The sequence below is a fragment of the Morchella importuna genome (genome assembly GCF_003444635.1).
Source record: "Morchella importuna strain M04M26 chromosome Unknown Morimp01GS038, whole genome shotgun sequence".
NCBI lineage: Eukaryota > Fungi > Ascomycota > Pezizomycetes > Pezizales > Morchellaceae > Morchella > Morchella importuna.
Window position 1 is genome coordinate 157548 of NW_025763435.1, and position 21495 is coordinate 179042.

A 21495-nucleotide genomic window follows, 5' to 3' on the forward strand; every position below is an offset into this window, starting at 1 on the left:
TACATCCAGTGTTCGTTATCACCCCGTGAACGACTAGCTGTACATGTACGTACTAATAATGGTTTTAATCTGGCTGTACTGACACAAAGGGCTTCGACATAATGAGTCCAGATTCATACAGGACCATAAATGAAGCATGTCCTAAGTCCATGAGGATAGATCGACATGTTGTTCTATATATATCATTTTTATGAGAGGATTGTACTTTATTAATATTTAAGGTGGCAGCCTGCACGTTGAATCCTATATGTGTCCGGGTAATCTTGATTAACAGCAATATGGCACTGGGTCTGTTTATTCATAGACTATCACTCGCAGAAATGACATCGAAGATGAGTGATATTCCATGAACCTTGGTTCTTCTAGGTTGATTTGAATGCGGTGATGGTACAATTGCGTTCTTAATTAGTACTATATATAAAATATCTTTTTGTATATTGATAGACACACAGAAACGGCGCATATAATCTTAATTCTCCTTGATTTGATTCCTCTAAGGAATAATGACACAACTCCGGGTGTTGGCTAACGGTAGGGAAGCCCGAGGAGGAACCACAGGATTGGCTATACCACTGTACTCTTTCTTCCCTCGCAACGAGTGGAGGTATATTTACGATTATACCTACGACATGTACTTGGAATCCTGCAGTTAATACGAGGTAGTAGAGGTAGAACAAAACACTTTACCATAGAACCCACACGGATGGCTAGGCGGCCATTCCTAGATGACTTAGGCCTGTACCAGCCCTACTTATGCTACTGGGATTATTGTACAAGTAGCGACGGGCGTAGAGCACTTCGTGAACTTCATTAGCACCTGCTTTTACCACAGTCAAGATCAGCACGACCGGTGCTGCCGAGTCCAAATGAAAGCCTAGCTTACCAAACTAGCCCCCTCCAGAACCCCAAGCCCCGAACCCTGACGAAGAACATTGACGAAGCTGGCTACGTAACTTAGCGTGGACCACACTGCGGAAAAGAACAAGAAGACAGCCCCCCCAGAGATCGACCCATTTCATCCACAGTGAAAGAAAGGATTCAACACAAGCCCTCCCCTCAGCACAGCCCCGCTTCATCAACTTACCATCATACAAACCACCCTCTTCCTTATCCTTCATCTCAGCCTCAATGACTACCCAGTACAGGGTGCTCGAGACTATGACTTTGGGCAAAATTGTCCGTCTCGAACGACACATCTTCGAACTGGAGGACGAAAAAGTCACCGTTGAAGCCAAATTCAAGGCTCTCATGCGTGTCAACCCACGCCCCCATGGGCACTACACCAGGAAGCCTATTATTGGAAACTTGGGACTAGTTGGTTTCATCATCCCGTGGCCAAAACGTTACCTCAGACTGTGCGTGCGCGCCCAAAAACCTACCCAGGAGAGTTGTACTGCAGCAATCAAGGGATTCGATGATCAGATCGCGGTCAGGAAGAAGGAGATTGAGATCATCAAGGATGTTCTCGAGAAGATCAAGGAGGTGCCCGAGGAGAGACGCACCAAAGCGTTGCTGAGTTTTACCGATCTCTATAAGGACTGTGAGGATCCAGAGATGGCGTGTGAGATTAAGCCAGTTGCCTGCTTTGAATTCGTGGCTTTGAATTCCTAGTGCGGTTATTTCGCTGGTAATGGAGACGTGGGTTTTGTTCCTTCTGTTGAGTGTGTAACTTACATTGATTGCTAATTTTGAGGTTAGATAAAGTCATGGGATTGCAAGAAGGGGGACCATGGTGCTATAGGTCGAAGGGGTTCATTTCATGAAATTTACTTTACTCAGCTTCAACCAGTTGTTCTCGCTATCGAAGTATGGTATCAAATAAAGTACTGTAGCTTTCTGCAAGTTGATAATAGTATTCAATGTTTATTACGTTTAACTTGATGTCCTCTGGGGATATTTTGCTATGAGCCGTGAGAGTAATAAAATCAGGAAGACTGTACTATCTGTTGAGAGCATCTTGGCGCTGGAGATTCAACGCTGAGAGATCTAAAGTTGCTGTACATGTGCAATAAGAATATATAAGCTTAGGGAATGATATTTGATAAGGTCTGGATCTGGTGTTCTTCGGAATATTCTAAAAGAATGGCAAGATACATGAGCTCGGATGAGAAATTGCAGGTTTGGGCATCGAAATATGGCACTTATTGATCAATCAATTGTATTCCACAATTCTAGTTAGTTCTCTGATTCTTGTATGTACAAATATGGAGCAGACTCCGCATATCTTGTTTGAATAGGAGATAAGATCTATGTTTGGTTCTACGTAGGTATTCTAGCTAGATATTGAAATCAACACCCTATTCAGCGGCCTGAAAGCCATAATAAGCCTATTACCTACATGTAGGTTGATACTACGCATGTGAAAAACATAGGTAGTTCCTATTTCTAGGCGTAGGGTTCGTACTATATAACGTAATAATATCGTTCAGGGGCATATTTAAGTCACCTTTCCCCCGCTTTTGCTCTTCATCCCGCACATTGTCATCAAGTACTTCGTCCCAGAAGTTCATTCAATTCTTTAAATTCTTACAGTTCACCATATCACTGCACCCGTTCCATCAAGGAAGCCAACCTTCCAGATGACATGATTACCGGTGGCAGGTATGTCTACAAAAGATTCATTCATTACTCTCTTTTATCCGTGAGTAGGTCAAACGATTTCTAACGCACTTTGGGAATAGCACTATTAATTGCTTGGTGCCTGTCGTCTGGTTTCAGCCAGATGAAGATTGTAAGTATCATTCCTAAGATAATATCTTCACTTTTTTCTTTCTTTACATACATCTAATCATATTCTCCACTTTAGATTCATGTACCAGACAGCTTCCTATAGATGTAGGTGTACGAGGAGGCCTCTGATGATTACCAGGGGGCTCAGTTCGTATCCACACTGTTATCAAAGGAATTCATTAAATTTACTAATACTTTAACTAGAAGTGCTCTATTCGGCCAATTTTATTTAGCACACTCATTTTCGGGTGGGTGTTTTGGGTCACAACCCCACATCCTTAAAAGGGGAAGCGTGTTCACCTGTATTTTTTCCCAATACATCCTAGCTCTATCTACCTACCTGACATGTCAAAAGTTATATACTCCGCCGCTCCTACCACCATCAACCAACTATGATCCTGGCGGCTACGGGAGCATCTCATTCCTGTAGGGCAACTGTACTGCGGGCCATAGGTGTTCGCCTGAGGAATTTGGTTCGTATTCATTCAACAATTCGATCGTATATCTGTTTTTACTAACACCTTTATCAGACAGACTCTACAGCAGCAGCCTATTCGGCTGCTCCTTCACGGCCTAACATTCGGCTGGGGTCTGGACGCCCCCGAATTCAACGCCTAGAACACCCAGGAGAATGGCAACATGTCTTTTATAGGGTATTACTGGGCCTAGAATGGGTTTGTATGTACCCTAATATCTCTCACCCCTATTTACTTGTCTAACCTTTACTTGGGTAGTTCCCTTCTAGTGTCGGTGCCCGATAGCCAGTTGCCGGTTGGTCGAAACATAAGCAATAGAGCTGATTCAGTTTTGCTTTATTCCTTCCCTCTTGTTTATTGAGGTCTATATACCTCAAAATCAAGGAATGCCTCCCAGCTCCCGTTGGTAAACATATCCGTCCTTCTTTTCAGAACATGTAGCTATATCATGGTTCGGCGCACAAATGAACAGAAATTCCAACACTTTTTTAATTACACCACTAACATCTTTTATAGGACTCTGCGCATATTCGGCTTCTAGACCTGCCCACCAGAATACTATGGCAGTTGAATTTCGCGGCAAACGCATCTGGACTAGAGCTCTTGACGGCTCTGGTAGGGGAAACAGAATTGAGGCCAACCTCAGGAAAAGACTCGACACTAAGGGGGTGCTTGGTTTCTGTACTGTCGAGAACACGCAACGGCAACGGCCAAGAATGATAGGTATGCGTAGGTTTGTATTCATATCAATATTTATTTAAATCCTTTAAAATTCTAATCAGAATTGTTTATCACAGGATTTGGCAAATAACCATTCCATTGCGGGGATGCGGTCACCTTAGCTACCGTGATGGGGCGGCCACGTCACAACATATGCATTGTGGCCGCTGGCGAAAGAGACACTAGAGCGGTTGCTCTCCCCGCTTTTTGTAACATAATCAATACATGACACTACAAAGATCAACAAAGTACATCTGGTTTTTAACATTATTCTGACCACGTATTCTCTATCAAGTACATGTACTCATGCTCACAGTCACGGTGAACCATTGTGTTACATACAGCAGAAACCAAGCGTAAAATGACACCGAAAGCTGTTGAAAGATATGTTTCTTTGATATTCACCCTATAGCTAGGTCTGTTGACCTTGTACTATATTTTTTCTCGGCGTCCACATTGACTATCAATCCCTAATAATACCCCACAATGTATCATAAGGCCTGCAATCTGGAAAAATCCTGTAGGATGACTGTATTGTCGAACTACATGTAATATATAACAAAGTGAGTTTAATTTATTATTCAACTGCAGTAAGACAGTGCACCATGTAGCTATTCAACATCTATCAGATCATGTCTATATATTGCATATATTACGAACGAACTACATTAATGATTATCCTACTATATGCCTTTTAGTAGCCGCGATTTAGAAACAGGGAATGCATAAGTAAAAGATTCCAATAAACCTAGGGGTACATATGCATGAGTTTGGTTTAGCACTCTGTTATTCCACTACCCGATATCCATTATGTAGTTACATGTATATATCTACTGATCAAGCGGGATACCGAGAGGCGTCTCGGCGTAGCACAAACAGCAGCCACTTAATGCGGCTCTGCGGCTCGGCCCGCAGCTAACTAGTGTTTATTATGTACCCTTGCCAGGGCAAAAGTAAGCCACGATCTGGCTCTTCCTTGGCTTGCTTACCTCCGAGATGAGATTTGTAAACTCTGCTCTTTTGCTTATCTGTTGCAACCTAATCAGGCACACTTCCCAAGATATCATCGCTGTCAGATGTGGGTAACACAACTTGAGTAGGGGTCGTGTGGGGCGTACAAATCATTACCATGGACGTGTTTCAGTAGTCGATACCGGAAGGGAGCGGGGGTGGTAAATATGGAGACGGTAGTTAGGGAGAACCCGCACCGGAATGCGCAATATATCGGTAGAGTAGATAATAATCGGAATCGAGGAATGTGGAGATATAATTAAGAGAGAAATGAGCGGCAATATATTGGGATGGGGCAAACAAACTGCGTTGAGGTGTGCATAGAGTATGGCGTGGTATTCCAACAGGCTCAAGGTTTACTGAGCATGAGACAGCTAGCTGCGCAGGCATCTCATGTGGTGCGAATCGAATCATTATTCCACCAAATGTTTCACGAAGATCAAAACTAATTGATGACATGTATAACACACGCATGTAGACATCCTATCCCACCTCTACATGGTTTAGCATGTATGATACCGATACCGGAAGGCTTGACTTATGCAAGACGTCCTATGCCTCATGCTTGAGCGTGCATATACATGCACCTATATTCGAAGACGTTCGTCGTGTATGCTAGGGTTATGAAACTGCGGATAATAATTAGTAAATTTCTCTCTCCTAATAGTTGCCGTTCGATCGAGATCACCTACTTGTTGTGGATATCAAGTCTGGAGATGTATTATAATCATATTTTAAGTTTCTGCCACCGGGTTTGAGTTTGCAATTGTCCAAACTGTGATATGTACTGCTAACAATATAATCTGATGGTGACAATTCTGCTTAATGTAAATTCTCACAAGGCTTTCGCTGGTCCGCGCCAAATTGGCGTTTATAAACACGTTTCTCTGGTCCAAGTGGCATAGTGTACTTCAGATTTCAGCCCTATAATAAAATATTATCTAACTATTAAAATATACATCAAAAATAAAAATATCGTGAAGACGTTACTGGGGAAGAAAACCTTAATTGGTGCGACAGGTGTACGTTGAACCGAGTAAGAGATGTGCCACATCAACCACACCGGAGGAAACCACATACATAACACCACATGAAGCAAGTCCATGATATACCTTTACTCTTTTGCGCAGAAAACGTGTACAGTTTGTATTCTCCGAGTTATATATCACACATATCGAATCGACCCCTAGAAAAGTCCTCCGAAATTCTCTACTAGTGTAGTACGGATGCGGCCTTGGGGACTTTGTTGAAAGATGTTTGTTGAAATTGCGCGAATTTATAGACTTAGATTTCCCGAACAGGCACACCTATAGCTACGATACTTCATGATTTGTGTGAGAGGTTTAATTGGTCTTGCTACATTAATCATTTCATGAGAGTTCAAAAAAAAAAGTCCTTCAAATTGCGCCCAATATGCCCGCGAAAGAACGCCCCTAATTCCCAATAACCCAGATAAAAAAGAGAAAGAAAAAGAAATACACTTGTCACAGGTCTCTCTAAACCTTTCTAGCATAACACTTCAACCACCTGAAAGCCGTGTTCTCCTTCTGACATTCCTCAACAATCTTGTCATCCTTCCAAATTAGACACTCCCGGCGGACCTTCATTCCATAAACCATATTCACCACATTATCATCATCTTCTACTGGTGTATACAGATGATCATATAGGTGCCTTCCCACCATACTCGTAACCGTACTGAGCTCGTCTCCAATGCTAGTAGTAGGCATCCACACCCAGCACTCCTTCACCTCATCGAACAAGGAATTCACACCGGAGAAAGCACTCCCTAACCTCTCCAACGCTGTCAAAATTATCTTGCTAGGTCTCATGCCCCCGGCTAGAGGAATATTTTTCGCAATCCATGTCCTCGTCCGTGGACCCATATTGTTCATAACCGGGTCCACAATTGTTATTTCAAAGTAACCATGTGGCTTCAGTACACGTGCACACTCACGGAACACACCCATAGTGAGCTGTATTAGCTCTTCGGTGGTCTTGTGTTTGTGTTGGAGAAGCAAGAGGGGAAGATTATGTGAAACAATGACGTCTATGCCACCGGAAGCGAGGCCACTGAGGTTTGAGAGTGTAGGAGCAGTGATGTGGTGGACGTTCGGAGGTGAAGTTGAATTCCGCTGTGGGCGAGGAGAGTGCGGGAGAAGTACATTGTAGATTGTGGTAAAAGGATATTCTTCGGCGAGATGCCAGGAATAATCGGCTATAAAACTATTAGTAAGTTATTTCAAAGATTCATCTGAGAGGTTTACAAACCAGTAACTGCACCATCAAGATCAAGGATACTGGATTCCGATACGCCCATGGCAATACCAACATCTCCGCTAAGCTCAATCAAATGATGACCTGGAGAAAAGAGAACCCGCCCAAAGGATAACCATTTCATAGCCATCAAAAACCACACCTGTTTCTCGAGTACCGCTCTCAGTATTCCTGCGCTCTCGTCAAGAAAGAAGCTTCCCTCTCCACCATCCACGCTCCATTCTTCATCCTCCTTCACAGATCTCACCACAGACCGCAAAGAACTTGTGTAAGATACTCTCTTAATCTTTCCGTACTTGGGATAGGAGAACAAGATTGAAGTGTCTTCAAAGTCCTGTAATAGTGATAAAAACATATCTCGCAGAACTGTCGACATCGGAGGACGCTTCTCCTCCGGTGGAGTATTTGGTCTAAAATTCAATGGTATCGGTGACACGGGTCTAGATTCCAATACGAACTCTTCTCGGACTTTTCGAATTACTAGATCGGGGGGTGCTTCAGTGGACCGCCGAGAGAGAGCAACACTGGGTCGCGAGTGCTGGCTAGAGAAAGAGTGACGTCTACTTGGTGGCCTGGTTTGAGAAGTTGGTGGGGGACCCATGAGAAAGATGTCTGCGAAGTTCATAGGCATAGCATCAAGTATCGCCTCCCGGCCTCCATTACGTGCATCTGTGTGACGTCGGGTGAGCGAGGAGCTTGAGGAGCTTATTGAACTGGATGTAGTGCCTGTGCGTTGTAGGAGTGGTATCGGAGGCGCATTTGGTGGAGGGAGCGGAGGAGGAGAACCACGACTGATTGAGGCTGACCTCTTACGGAAGATGTTGAAATTCATACGCTGTGATTTCATAGATCGGCCGGAGACTGATGAGGTTGAGTTTGTGATGGTAGAGTCGTTTGTAGGAACGGTAAGTAGCTCTGGTGATAGAGTCAAGTGGTCGAAACGTGAAGGGTCAAGTGTCCCGTCCTGGTCTTCTTCACTGAGCTGGTATTGATAGTTTTTGAGTCTTTCAAACCTCTCCGCCTCTGCAAGTGCTTTCTGTGCTTTTCGCCTGAGACGCAGGATCTCACGGTCTTCTTCGGATTGGGCATTCGGGTTAAAGAGTGAGACGGCTACATTACTCCGTTGGAGAATAGATGTGGAAGCCTTCTTGTTCGGGAGGAAGGCTTCTGTTGGGTAGTGGACTGAGCCCATCGTGCTACCAGAAGAGGAGGATGTGCTACCTGACATTCGGGATCGTTGGTTCGCAGTGATCGAGGGCGCAGTCTTACTGTTTGCATTGCTATTGAAATCAAACATCGCGCCTGTTGTCGATGCAGGTGGATTCGAGTGCGGTAGTAAGCCCTTCTTTGCTTCCTCGTATGCTTCAGCATCTATATAACCCAGCTCTTTGGCCTTCCGGAGCTCTTGACGTTGCTTAAAGTATGTTTCGCGGGTATTCTGATCCTGCAGAGGTTTCTTGAAGACCATGTGCGCCATTATGTCGATATTCTAGCTGGAAGAATTCCTTGAAGCAAAGGGGTGTTTATGATATGAGCGGGGTCCATATATTTCTTTCCAGCATGAGGAGAGGTATAGGCAGTAGGTATAGTAATCTCCATGAGCCTGCCTACCTGAGCGGGAAATTTTGGTGCATTATAATTGCTTCCAGGTGCTGCATGCTTAAGGGCATTTTGATAGGGTGCGCATCCCACGCTTTTTTTCCCTTCCAGATGACATGCCGGCATTAAATTTTCAGCCGCTTAGAGGCGTCTATCCGTATTCCGTGAGGGTACATTATTCTAGAGGACAAACCGGGATACCCCCTTCTAACGCGGAAAAAAACATATGGGCACGTTGTTGCAGACTTGCAGTGGTGCAGTGCTAATGTGTGGGATTTCACATGTGGTGGGGTTTTTCCACCCTTCGAATAGGCTAGGGCTAGGGTTGCACGTGCGAGTTGCTACGAATTTGATTTGTAGACCCTGACTGGGGTGTCTTCTCGCGTAGCCTCTGGGCGTTGCTTAGCCCTCCCGCAGCACGAATCAGGCAGTGGCAGACACGGACTGGTGGGAAGGGTTCGATGTGAAGAGGGTGATGATGATGATATGCGCTCCATGATATTATACCTGATTGCTTGCTACGGGAATTTCACTTGCGATTGATATGGGGCACACGTTGTTGAGCACCAACGCTGATAGCTGGAGAAGTGATCTATTCTTGGTACGTGGGGCAGCACTCATGTCATAGAAGAGAGTTGCTGTATCAATTGATCATGACCACTCCTCCTCTAAACAGTGATCCCCGAAAGAAGGAAATCATGGTAAGTGATATCATGGACACTTTACATATGAGGAATGTGTTGTTTTATGGATTAGTAAATGCTAATAACACATCTAACTACATTCACATCGGAACCAGCTTCTGAGTGAAGATGTAGTTACATAGCTGAGGACGATTACCACAACACATTTATTGCTCATTCACCATGCCGAACCCGTACCTTATGTTCTGAACTCCCTAGATATTTTCTAGCTCCACAATTGTGGTGCATATTTGCATATGAAGCCGTACCTACATGGTACTGTAAGTTCCAATCTAGTGAGCTTCCTCAAGTGCCGACCCCCTTCCACTGTACTGATTAAGCAACCAAATGCATGTTTCATAAACATTCGAGGTATGCTTCATCACTCCCCAGTTGCTTACTGACCAACCAGAATCAACATACTTCATACAAAACGGTTTTTCCCTTTGCTTTCATTTTTCCTGAATGTGAAAGCCACCCACTATGCAGGGTCGGTAAACGTACGGGCGCCCCCTCCCCGGACAGAAGAAGAAACAAAGAAAAAGTGTAAGGAAAAAGCATATTGGATCTCCAGGTCCGTGGGCTTGGAGACTCGGGCACGTACGTAGCTGCGCGTGGGGGAGGAACCGGAAGTGGTGGGGCGTGGGGTGTATTTATCCTAATGATGATCCCAGGAGACCTTCGGTACATAAATCGGTAAAGGGGTGTTTTCGAGGTTTGTTTAGATATCTGTCTTGACTTGGCGAAAACGTGGGAATGACTGAGGATTCTTGATGATCACAGTGATCTTTCAGGAACGCGAATCTAAGATCGGAGCGCGGTACAGTTCTCAAATATGTATCCTGCACAAAATGGACCTTGATGGCATACTCCATGCCGAGCCAAGTCACCTATATGATTCTTGGGGTTGCGAAGCTACGTCCCGAAGCTCTTGGCCAAAGAAAATCCATACTAGCCACAACGTAGTATTATTACCCAATGAGAACCCCTCCATACCCCACGCTCGCAAGCCACATCTCTCGGCCCGGAGTATTACACGCCTACTGCGCGTGAAGTCGCATCAAAGGAAGAAGGAAAGAATGGGAGCAAAGAATGAACATGTGTTGTAGAGATAAACCCGGGTGTGGTTGCTTCTCAGGCTAGAAACATCCGTAGAGAGTTTTTGGTTATGAACGTGGTTGATCGTCGGAGTAGGACTGGTGTAAAGTTATTTGTTTTTCTTCCCGGACAAGAAAGTCGATGGTGATTGTGATTGTGATCGTGAGTGTTGAATGGCTTTTTGCTTGGATTTTGATACTGTCACTACCCTGAGGTGGAGTACATGCTTAGGATCGAAAATATATCTTCCCCCATGTTAGTTTCTTTTGTGGGGGCAGTGACTCCCATAGGTTTTGATCTGCTATTGGTCCAGCACGTGTTTTGAGGATGTTCCTGAAGCTCTGCTTTTGATCAAGTGTTAGGGCGTCAATGCGATTTGATTGGTGGGGGAACCTAAGATCTACCAGCTGGCCAGGTCAGCCCTGATGAACAAGAAGCGAGAACCTTAATTATTGAAAATATTGAATGCAGATCACACACATCCCCTTTAACTGCCGGTAGGCTTGCTGAAGATATATGTCTCTCCCCGTTCTATTATTAGAGTTGTTAGCTGAGTGATGACTGGAAGGCCGCGCGGTCATGGGTGGATCTTGGTTCTCTATCACACAGTGATGACATCCTCATGAAAGATTGCACCCTGAGTTGCGATGCCCACAGGCCCATTTCAAACCCTTAATCTGCAGGTCTTTATCGTGCCATTCGCACATATATTCTTCGAATGAAACACTATCTCCATCATAGTCATCTTTCATGCCTTACTCTCGATTTCCGACACCCCTTAGTAAATACATGTACGTACTGCGAAGGAGGATTAAAAGCGCCAGTTCATTCCCATCTCATCACTCTTTTCTTTTCTTGGGGAAGATAAAGCATTGAGAAGGAGGGCGGTCTCATTTGGCCTTGAAACGATGCAAGTTAGAAAGGAGAAACGAAATATGATCAATCAGGCTCTACAGTCGCCCCTCGTTCTTCAATGTATTGGGTTATTCTCGGTCCACGACTTCAGTATATTAATTTATACACATGCTTAGTGTGCGGCATTCTCCATCTGACTCGGCTCCCACCTCCGTCATTTCTTTCAACTTATTCAGAAGTGCAACAGTTAACGGAGGTTCACTAGACACCTGAATTAAGCAGAGAAGGTGTTCAAAGAGTGGTAGAGCTATCTACCGTTTCAGTACTCTTCGAATGAGATTGGGATACACCCTTATCTTAACTGTTTGTTATTACTTCTTGTAATATAGGGATCTGACTTAGATATCTCCACTCGATCTTCGAAAATCCAGCGATTGAATCCGGAGACACGCCTGAGATTTTTGAACCCGGTTATGGGCTATTTCTACCAGTCAATGCTCCAGCTTTCAGTTATCAGTCATCCTCGTGTAAATAACGGTTACCTCTCCATATTTATACGTCTTCGATTCAATTCCGGCTCGTCTGCTCCTAATCTTGGGGGTTTAAAGGCTTCCTCCCTTGCTTCTTTCAATAAAATTCATGGCAATTTGTCTACTTGAAGTGTTCTTAAAAATACATGTATTAGCACTGTTGCTACTTTATCCGAAAGCTTAAATATCAGTATTAGGGCAAGGCCCCCTCGGTGGCAAATTTAATAGGAAGGCTTGTCCATTCAGGGGTCCAGATTCATCGGCACAGTGCAGTACTAATTCTTGGCAATTGCAAATGATCGCGTCCTCCAGAATAAGTTTCTGTCTGCTAATCGACACACCACCACATATACGTAGTGTATAGTTCGCTAAAACTTTTCCCGGGATTTTTTCTTTACTCTCAGCTGTATTTGAAAAAGATTTGTAACGGTCCGGGGGTATAGCGGAAATCGCCATTGCAGGCATGGGAATACCCATGTCTTGGTGGCTTAGTTGGTTAAAGCGTCGGTCTCATAGTGTGACCGGTTCTTCATAAGAGTTGGATATCCGAAGGTCGAGGGTTCGACTCCCTCTTAAGACATAGATCTTTCTTTTTTTGACCCCTCTGGATATTCAGATGCAATCAGGGGCTCGAGTGTCGAATTTGGAATGCACCGCGTACTCTAAATCCCCTTTTACCGGTCTTCGGTGATGAGTAAGATCAAAGCAGTATAAAATTTGTGGTTCCCAGCTGAATCGCGCTTAATCCCTGCCTGCTTAGACAAGGAGTTTGAAAAATATTATCGATAGGGATATATAATTGGCCCGCTTGGAACAACTGACTATGGGCAAATTGGCACCTAGTACAGGCACATTCTTCATGATAGCAGCACACTAGATAATATTGCCGACTACCATAATGCTACTACTATTAAACCCCGTGTACAGCTTTACAAATCAACAAGTTTTTTATATAACTATCATATCCATCGATCTAGTTGACCGGAGTTCGTATAACTTTGGAACCCTTGAATATTTATTTTTGGAGAAAGAACACAAAATCGATCACATTCTCAGGCAGCAAGCTGTCATGGTTGTAGATAGTATCATTTCGAAAAGAGAATCATCTATAAGAGAATACTGTTTTAAACGAGCCTCGTCTCATCCTTCCTACACAATTTCCTGGGTATCAGATATACTTCAAAAATCTGTTCAATCGGATTTGTTAATCATACAATATCACTCGGTTTCTAAAGAGCGGGTGTGTTATGTCTTGGCCCCATCATGATCTGAACTTCAACACAGAGAGAAACTCCAACTGATACTCCTTGAACGCGCCCAAGATAAACTCGAAAAATCACTCGACTTCAAAAACCATTATATAGTAGTACGGATAGAGCCACTTCAAATTTTAATTTTCTTTTTTGATAACGAACATCTCTATAACGGGGGTTTCTAATCTTGGCCACTTCCACGCCAAACCGGGTTGGCGCACTATTAAATTCAACTATTCTACCGGAACTGTTGACAGACTGGGCTCTGGAGTGGATGGTAAGATACGTTACTCCCCGCCAGACACTATGGATCAGATTTGATGGCCATGGGGGGAGATCTTTGGTGGGATCTAGAGCAAAGGCCACTCACAAACTTTAGACACACGAAGAGATGTCTCAACTCCTTTCAACGTACCATCCCATCAGTAAACTTCTAGCCAGCTCTCAATTCCCATAAAATACACCCCATCAAAGCATCACCATACCCGCCGCCGGACGCCCTCCTTGAAATTCCATTGTAGCCCAGGTCGGCTGAAGCCACAAGACAACAATCATTACTCCATACATACTTCTATCCTGTACCTACTTACAAATCGGTTCTCCTACTAATTTTATTCGATACAAGTATGTAGACCAGATACGAACTCCATACGATCTCCATGCAGGATGAGGTTATACCACAATTGCAACTCCCCGAACCCACTTCTCGAGTACCGCTACTACACCCGTCACCCCCGAGAGTACCGAAAACGGAAGAATACTACACAGTGCATACATACCCATCGACAACACCCCCCGATCTTCCCCATAAACGTCATACACATATCCAGGGCTAGGTTTCCTACTCCCAAAAAGCAATTCACACCCCTAACCCTTCACTTTCCACCTCCTTGCTCCTTGGCCGCCGTTAACGTTGTACAGTGCATCTCCATCATGCACACGCACTCCATGCTGCAACCTGATCCCAAAAACGTTATCCATGTGTAATGTGTCGCACAGTCTGTTTTGGCCAAAATACACATATGCCTATTCCTTTTCGCCCTGAGGTCTTTTATCGCACATCTCCGACGTCATTTTGTGGTGTCGGCTATCGGGAGTGTTTATCGCATAGGAGATGTGGAAAAATATGGGTGGAGTGGTAGGGTCATAGGGGATCACTCGTGGAATTGGAGAATTTGATGCCCCACGAGTAAGGCCTCAAGTGTCGTTTTATGGATTTCATGTCTCTAGGCTACGCTAAGAACATCGCAAACATGAGAATATCAATGCCCTCACGTTAAATTTGGAGTCAAGCGAGAGGGGAGGGGAAAAAAAAGAAGAAAGGAGAAAAAAAAACGAAGGGGAAAACGAAGGGGAAAAAACGAAATACAGTACAAGAATGAATGCTACCTCAAATCGAGGAAACTGAACACCGCCCAACCAAAACACCCTATCCCGCCTAGAAAACTGCCCCCCTAGGTGTACGTACAACGAAAAAAAAGATAAAGAGCCGTCCCACAAGATTTTGTACCACTAAGCAGATGTCCCATTCTGAGTAGCCTTCATTTTCTCCAACTGTCCGTAGTTCCGCTTGATGGCATCCATAAGGTATTTGTGCGCTGTCATTGCGGGATACTTTCCTAATGGTCCCTGAATCTCCACATTCTTGTTTGCCTGGTTGAAGTACGCAAGGCTGTACCTCGACCGTTGATTCTCCCCCACACTGGGACACCTCACCCTGTGAAACAAACTCTTGAATCTATCATCACTCCATGCCATCAACATATCTCCGATGTTGCAGACGATTTCTCCCGTCTTTGCTTTCACCGGTGTCCATTGATCCCCCATGCCGAAACTCGTGTGTGCTTCTCTGCCAGGGCATATCTCTAGTCCATCCTCGCCTGTGCGCTGATACAGCATAGTCAGGCAGTCATAATCCGTATGTGCTCCTGCACGCCAGTAGCTAGGGGGGAACTGAGACCCGGTGATGTCATGATAGTGCAGGAGGCGCAGTGTGGACTGTGCGTCGTCTACATTCATAACATGTGCTTTCGAGAAAAAGTCCTCGGGGAAGCCAAGAGCGAGGGCGAAGCAAGAGAGAATCTGCATACCGAGGTTGTGGGATTTGACCATGAATTCGGAGATCTTGGGGTGAAATTCATCTGGGAGGGCCGGGTGAGAGGGCCATAGACCTGAGTGACGACGATGGTACTGGAGCGATAGGGACTCCTTCTGATCGGGGAGACCAGTAGAAGGTCGAATTTGGGATTTGCTTTCCCAGCCAGCATTTTCGGTACGGATGAACGAAGTTTCGGCTTTGATTGACTCTGGGAGAGCAAAGAAGGATTGCCTTAATTTCAAAGGATTAGTGATAGAAGTTAGTGAGGCTGACAATAAAACTTACGTTAAATCAAAAACCTCTTCAATTTCAGAAACAGAGGGCGAGGCTTGGTTCACAAGTATGAAGAAACCGCTGTTTTCGGCAGCCTCGATAATTTGGGCTTGAATGATTGACTTTCGAGCCTCGTAGTCATGAAGTGAGATACGAGGGATGGCTCGCGATTTTGTAGCTGGTGTTTGAGACCGGATCTTTTGTTCGTATGGTACCGTCATGGTTGATACTGTAGAATCTTTGTTCGTGAACGGGTTATAGCTATATAGGCCTTGTTTTATATCCTGAAGCTGTTTCCCTTCCTCCCTATCCCTCGTTTTTGGGGAGTCCAGAAACCAGGAAATAACGGCACCTATTAAATAATCCTCAACCCCCATGGGTCTACCAAGACAAAAGCAAGAACAGTCTTCTGGTCATCATTTCCCACATCAACGATAGGACATGCCCGCCGGAGGAAGAATGAATTGTGTGTGTCAAGGATGGTCAGTCCTTGGCCGCATACCATCGGGTCGGGGATTAACCAGCCACATCTGCCTTCCAAGAAATCATAAAATGCTTTTTCGACGCAATCAAGGTCGTATCACTCCGATGCTGTCTCATCTGAAGCCGTCCGGTGAGCCAAGGTGTGTTCTCCGTCCAAAAGATGCACGTTCACCTCCAGTGGACTATTCTAGAGCTCTAGATTTCACATAAAACCGTCTTTCCTTGAGGGCTCGGACATCTTGGGACCTTCACAAACATACTCACTTCTGTACCCAGACCACTGCACAAGCCCTAAAAAGGAAACTTGGCACAAGGAAACAAGCCTTCAGCCCTTCAGCCTCGGCCAGGTAAGTGCAAAGTTGTTGGAGATCGGCGGCAACATGGGGAAAGATAAGAAAAAGAAAAACAGAGGCTTCTCTGACGGGCATATCCGAGAGTAATGGTGCCATCCTACGTATCAGTGCCATGTGCGAAGTGATTCACCGTGTGGAATGAGACTAAGATACCGGCCAAATGCGAAAATCGGCTTTTTGATATGCTCACGGAACAGTAGCACCCGAAGCTTCAATATCAGAAATCGTTAATCCGCCTTCGCTTACATATAACTTACATAGTAAGTGCCCTCCTCTTCGAGCTCAAAACTAGCTCTAGTGATCATGCCCAGAGGTCATATTAGAGAATTCCCTATTGTTCGGGTCAGGTCATGGCAGGTAGATGTTTATGCGCTCAAGTGGGGCGGTGTAACAGTCGGTCCGAGTCTCCGGGATGAAAGTTAGGGGGGGGGGGGGGGGATAAGATTATCGAGAGTTCCCGGTTCTGTGGGATAGGGCCCTGAGTTTCTTATCCGTATATTGGATGAAAACAGGAAACTGGAAGTTTGGATCCATGTGAGTGGTTTAGCTCGTGCTCACTCTGGACGGTAGTTTGCGTGCTAAGTAAGAGAGGGAAGGTAGAGGTTCTAGTCACAGGATGGTTTGGTATAGCAAGTGGGTTGGTATGTTTCTGTGTCCTCCAAAGTGTGATTCTCCTCGATCCTCCCAAAGGTGTTCTTTCCCACGTAGTACATGTTGCTTGAGATATTTCCTGAAGGTGTCCTTTGATAGTAGGCCATAAGCTGGTGCAGACTGAATAGAAACGAACAGCCAAGGTGCTTGAGTGAATCCACCCTGCATTCAATGATATCCATTTCGGGGTTCTGGAGGTAGTAGTGCACATGTAGTACCGCATGACACGGCAAGTCTACTCGAGTACCACCGTTGGTACTACATACCAAGATAACCCTAATCATTACCCCGGTCCACCACCACAAACCACCTCACAAACACACAAACGACACTTCCTGAACAACAAGATCAGTATCCAGACATGTAGGCATCATCACTCCCTCCGTTGTTCTTTCCGCAACGTCCACGATGCTGCTAGCTCAACCCCTGTGCAGCAGATCGAGCTATATCTATGCACACATAATGCAATTCCGGGGCACCAATATCGGCATTCCCGAGGCCCCGACTCCCCGACTCCCCGACTCCCCGACCTCTCCCCACTGCATGGGACAAGCAAGAAAGCTCAATTGCACGCAACCTTAACCTTACTCCTCCACACATCCACAATGATCTTATCCGTGCCACCCCCGTTGCTTCTTGGCAAACCCGTGGTCTGCATTGTGCAGGGCAACGATGTGGGTTTTAGTAATGGGAATCCAGGATTGGGCTTCTGAAGATTGAGGGAACCAGTTAGCGATAGACGTTGGGCGGTGGTCCAATGAGGTTATTGCTATATTTGAAAGTTGTACAAGCAGTGTATTATTCTACACTTCTACCTGGCAGTGATTCTACGAAAGCAGGTAATCTAGACCAACCATTGGCCAATTACATCAGTCCGCTAATCTATCCAAAGACCCAACCAACTACACTACACGGTCAAAAACACCACTACATACGAAGCACATCTAGAGTAATCACAGAATATTGCAGAGTAACCCCCAGCTTCGCTTTTCGCCGAAGAACACTTTGTTGGCCTTAAAACCCTGGACACTACATACATGTATCTACGTTTTTGTCCTTCGCTGGCCCATGCAACCCGCCAACGTTGCCGGAGCGCCATCACGGACAAGCCCGAGGGTACACAAGGGCCCCAGTATACCTACGGCACCGACTGGCGAAATCCGAAAAGCCACCAGCGTACAAGCCTTTACATACAATGATATATACCTGGAATAGTAAGGACCATCAGCTTAGGTCTAGACCAAAGTACCGAACGGCATTTATCCTCTGCTTTATGAAACAAGAATATAGTAATTGATACTCTACGTGTCCAGGGTCCATATAGTAATATTGCCATGTCTAGCATATTAATTCACTCAGCGCCGAACGGGACTCTATAACTCCCTTATAGACAATGGCCTTAAAAACACACCCTAATAATTCCGTAAATAAAAAAGCAACTTTTATGTCTTGTTCGACCATCACCCAATTGCAAGACAAAATTATGTGCGCACTCAAACCGTTGAACAGCCTAAAGCTCAATACTTGATCCATCGAGAACATCCCATTCAACTGACCCTGCCGGATCCTCCTGTTTCTCTTCAATCCCAAGACAATATAGAGACACATGGAGCCAGCCCGAGACCAGCCCGGACAAAGCCGAGCGCACCTCCACGGTCTCGACCAATGCAAACGACCAGCCACCCGGACCCTCCCTCCCTCCCCTCTGGCGCAATAGTAAACAGCAATGCCACCACTGAACCACCAATACATAGAGAGAGTAGAGACACAACCCCCCCAACGTACGGACCAGTGGGCAAAACGGCCCGGTCTAGAAACGAGAATACAAAATGGTTGGGATGAAACCATCACCGGCCGGCGGTCTGATCGTGGGTTAGGGTTATACATCTACATGTAGCTACATACATGTAGTTTGGTAATAATTGCTTCTTTGCCATATTTATTATTCAATTGAGGACACCTGTACCTACTGTAGAGTAGGTACTCTACATGTAGCCAAAGCACCTTTCTGGCCGGTCTTTAATTCTTTCACACGATAAGCCTGTTCTACCCTACTGTAGTGTACTCACCCTGCCAACATTAGCTTTTTCACTCAGTTTAAGAGTATTTCCCTACAAAGTTTTCTTAATAGACGGCAATCATTGTGAGTACTCTAGAGTACATTTTTTCGGACCGGTGAACCCATTGGCGGCACCACACATCACACATCACTACATGTACGTACGTACGTCTCGAGTTCTACTAAGAAAAAGAAAAATACCACACGCTCGCTTAGGCGTGCACCAATCACTGTCAATATCTACCTTTTTTAACTATCCACTCTAGTCCCTTCCTTTCTGCTCTACCGATAGGTAGTAGTAGGTAGAGTATGTACTCTACTCGGGCAAATGCGAATACGAGCGTGGAGCACCCGATAAATTGTCACATTGCGATGAGCGAGCGCTCTGGAGTATAGTACAGTCTAGTTAGTTACCTCCGCTATAGAGCACCGAATGCCAATATGTAAAGCCACAAATCTACTATTGCAAACAGGTTTTGGTGATCCGAATTTCAATTTCGCGTGGAAAATGATGGAATTTCATCTGCTGTACCGAGTAGCCTGCTATATGTATCGAACGATAAATTTTGGAATATGCAGGTTCGCGGAGGGAGACTGTGATGCAGGGTCCTCGTTACATGTCAAGTCAAGTCAAGATTCTAAAGTGGGGGGGGATGGGGGATGGGGGGATCTTTTAAGTAATGGAAACGAGTATGTATGTAGGCCCAGGTATCCTTGGCGGGTTGGCTCTACTCTAAATGGCCGCGGCTCCGTCACGCGGGGGAGAATCCCGAGGGGAGGAAGAGTCGAGTGATGGCCTGTGCAGTAACCACAACTACACACTAGCTAGCTAGGGTGAGGTCCACCCGCGAACGAGGACCAAACTTCCAGAAGTTCAACGCCATGGCGGGAATATAATAGGCAATGGTTAATTATGTAGCTACAGGACTGCACTGTAGAAATAACTAGAGTAGGCCGCTGTTATTTTGATTTCCCTACACATCAACAAACAAACCGGTCCCATCCCTCGGCACCTCTCCCACTCAATCTAAAAGCGCGAATACGGCAACCTACACGACACGCACCCCATTAGCACTCTCTCACCCACTCCCACTCTCCCCTTTCCCCTTCCCCTTTCCAACCCCCCAGGAAGAAAAGAACTCACCACTTCCCCCGCAGCGTAATGACCGCCCAGTCCACGCCCTTCTCATCCGTCTCCTTTTCCACCTTCGTCGAGAACGCAATGGCACTCATGATGCCATCACCAAACTTCTCGTTCAGCACCGCCTTGTACGCCTGCCCGTACGTCTGCACAATCTCATACAGGCGGTAGATCAACGGCTCTCTCGCTGTTCCCCTCTCACCCACATCAGCACTCACTCACTCACTCACTCACTCCCCATCAAACCCCCTCTCCTTCTCACCCCCTTCACCCCTTCACACCACCCACCAACACCCCCAGGACAGAAAAAATACATACGCGGCATCTCCACCGTCCCGCCCCGAAACGGACACCCCCCCAGCTCCGCCTGCAGCACACTCTCATACAGCCCCAGCGCCTTCGACAACTTACGAATATCGTCCTCGTCCGCCCTGGCCTGGCCATAGAAGATGGCGGCGACGGCCACCTCGTCGCGGCCGAGGATCTGGCCGAGGTCGGCGAATGTCAGCTGCGACTCCTTCTTCTTGGCGAAGAGGAGGCTGCTGGCGGTGGGGGTGTTGGGTGGCAGTTTCTAGACAGAGAGGGGTGTTAGCTGTGCTGAAGGAGGAAAAAGGGGGGGTGAGGGAGGGGAGAGAGGGGGAGGTACGTCGAATGACATTGTGAATGTAAGTTTGTAGTATCTATTGTAGTGGTGGTGAAGATGGGTCGAGTCTGCTTCTGCTGAAGAACGTAGAGATGAATCTGGCTGCGGAATTGAGAAAGACAGAGAGACAGAGAGGTTTATGTTCTTTATGCACCCTCCCTCCCTCCTGCCCTTCACGGGCCCGCCAGGTGGGGTTTTTGTTCCGCGGGGCACGGTCGGGATCTGGATAACGTGGATAACGTCATCGTTCATCGGGCGGATCCCCCGGACTTTGCTTTTTCTTGGCCCTGGGAGGGACTAGCCTGTTTTCGGTGGCGGGGAAGGAGGGATGCGCTTTCTTTTCTTTCTTTGTTGGCTGGCCCTACAGAAGGAAGGAAGCCTGAATAGGAAGGAAGGAAGCTATCTACAAAGATGCTCTGCTCAGCACCCACAGAGACAGAGACTTCACTGAAACCCTCTCTAGAAACTGCCACAGAACTATATTGACTGATATACAAAAAAAAAAATGAAATTTTCCCTATTCCCGTGCCTATGCTAGGATATCACTCTTAAATGCTCTCCC

At 45.8% G+C, this 21495-nt stretch overlaps 5 protein-coding genes across 5 annotated transcripts; 2 read left to right on the forward strand and 3 right to left on the reverse strand.

Moving 5' to 3' along the window:
• Positions 1–1128: 1128 nt before the first annotated feature.
• Positions 1129–1611, forward strand: LAJ45_09667 (uncharacterized protein; the record flags this gene model as incomplete). Its single annotated transcript, XM_046119207.1, has 1 exon — positions 1129–1611. The coding sequence occupies one exon, from the start codon at positions 1129–1131 to the stop codon at positions 1609–1611; it is 483 nt and encodes a 160-aa protein (XP_045967529.1).
• A 4822-nt stretch (positions 1612–6433) lies between these two features.
• Positions 6434–8691, reverse strand: LAJ45_09668 (uncharacterized protein; the record flags this gene model as incomplete). The annotated part of the gene is made up of 2 exons (XM_046119208.1): positions 6434–7155; positions 7209–8691. 2 exons carry the CDS (start codon positions 8689–8691, stop codon positions 6434–6436), a joined length of 2205 nt encoding a protein of 734 aa, XP_045967530.1.
• A 775-nt stretch (positions 8692–9466) lies between these two features.
• LAJ45_09669 (uncharacterized protein) lies at positions 9467–10605 on the forward strand (the record flags this gene model as incomplete). The annotated part of the gene is made up of 5 exons (XM_046119209.1): positions 9467–9514; positions 9613–9627; positions 10071–10096; positions 10171–10211; positions 10280–10605. 5 exons carry the CDS (start codon positions 9467–9469, stop codon positions 10603–10605), a joined length of 456 nt encoding a protein of 151 aa, XP_045967531.1.
• A 4139-nt stretch (positions 10606–14744) lies between these two features.
• On the reverse strand, positions 14745–15824 carry LAJ45_09670 (uncharacterized protein; the record flags this gene model as incomplete). The annotated part of the gene is made up of 2 exons (XM_046119210.1): positions 14745–15561; positions 15616–15824. The coding sequence occupies 2 exons, from the start codon at positions 15822–15824 to the stop codon at positions 14745–14747; spliced, it is 1026 nt and encodes a 341-aa protein (XP_045967532.1).
• A 4352-nt stretch (positions 15825–20176) lies between these two features.
• On the reverse strand, positions 20177–20948 carry LAJ45_09671 (uncharacterized protein; the record flags this gene model as incomplete). The annotated part of the gene is made up of 4 exons (XM_046119211.1): positions 20177–20198; positions 20294–20477; positions 20609–20861; positions 20937–20948. 4 exons carry the CDS (start codon positions 20946–20948, stop codon positions 20177–20179), a joined length of 471 nt encoding a protein of 156 aa, XP_045967533.1.
• Between the last annotated feature and the right edge of the window lie 547 nt (positions 20949–21495).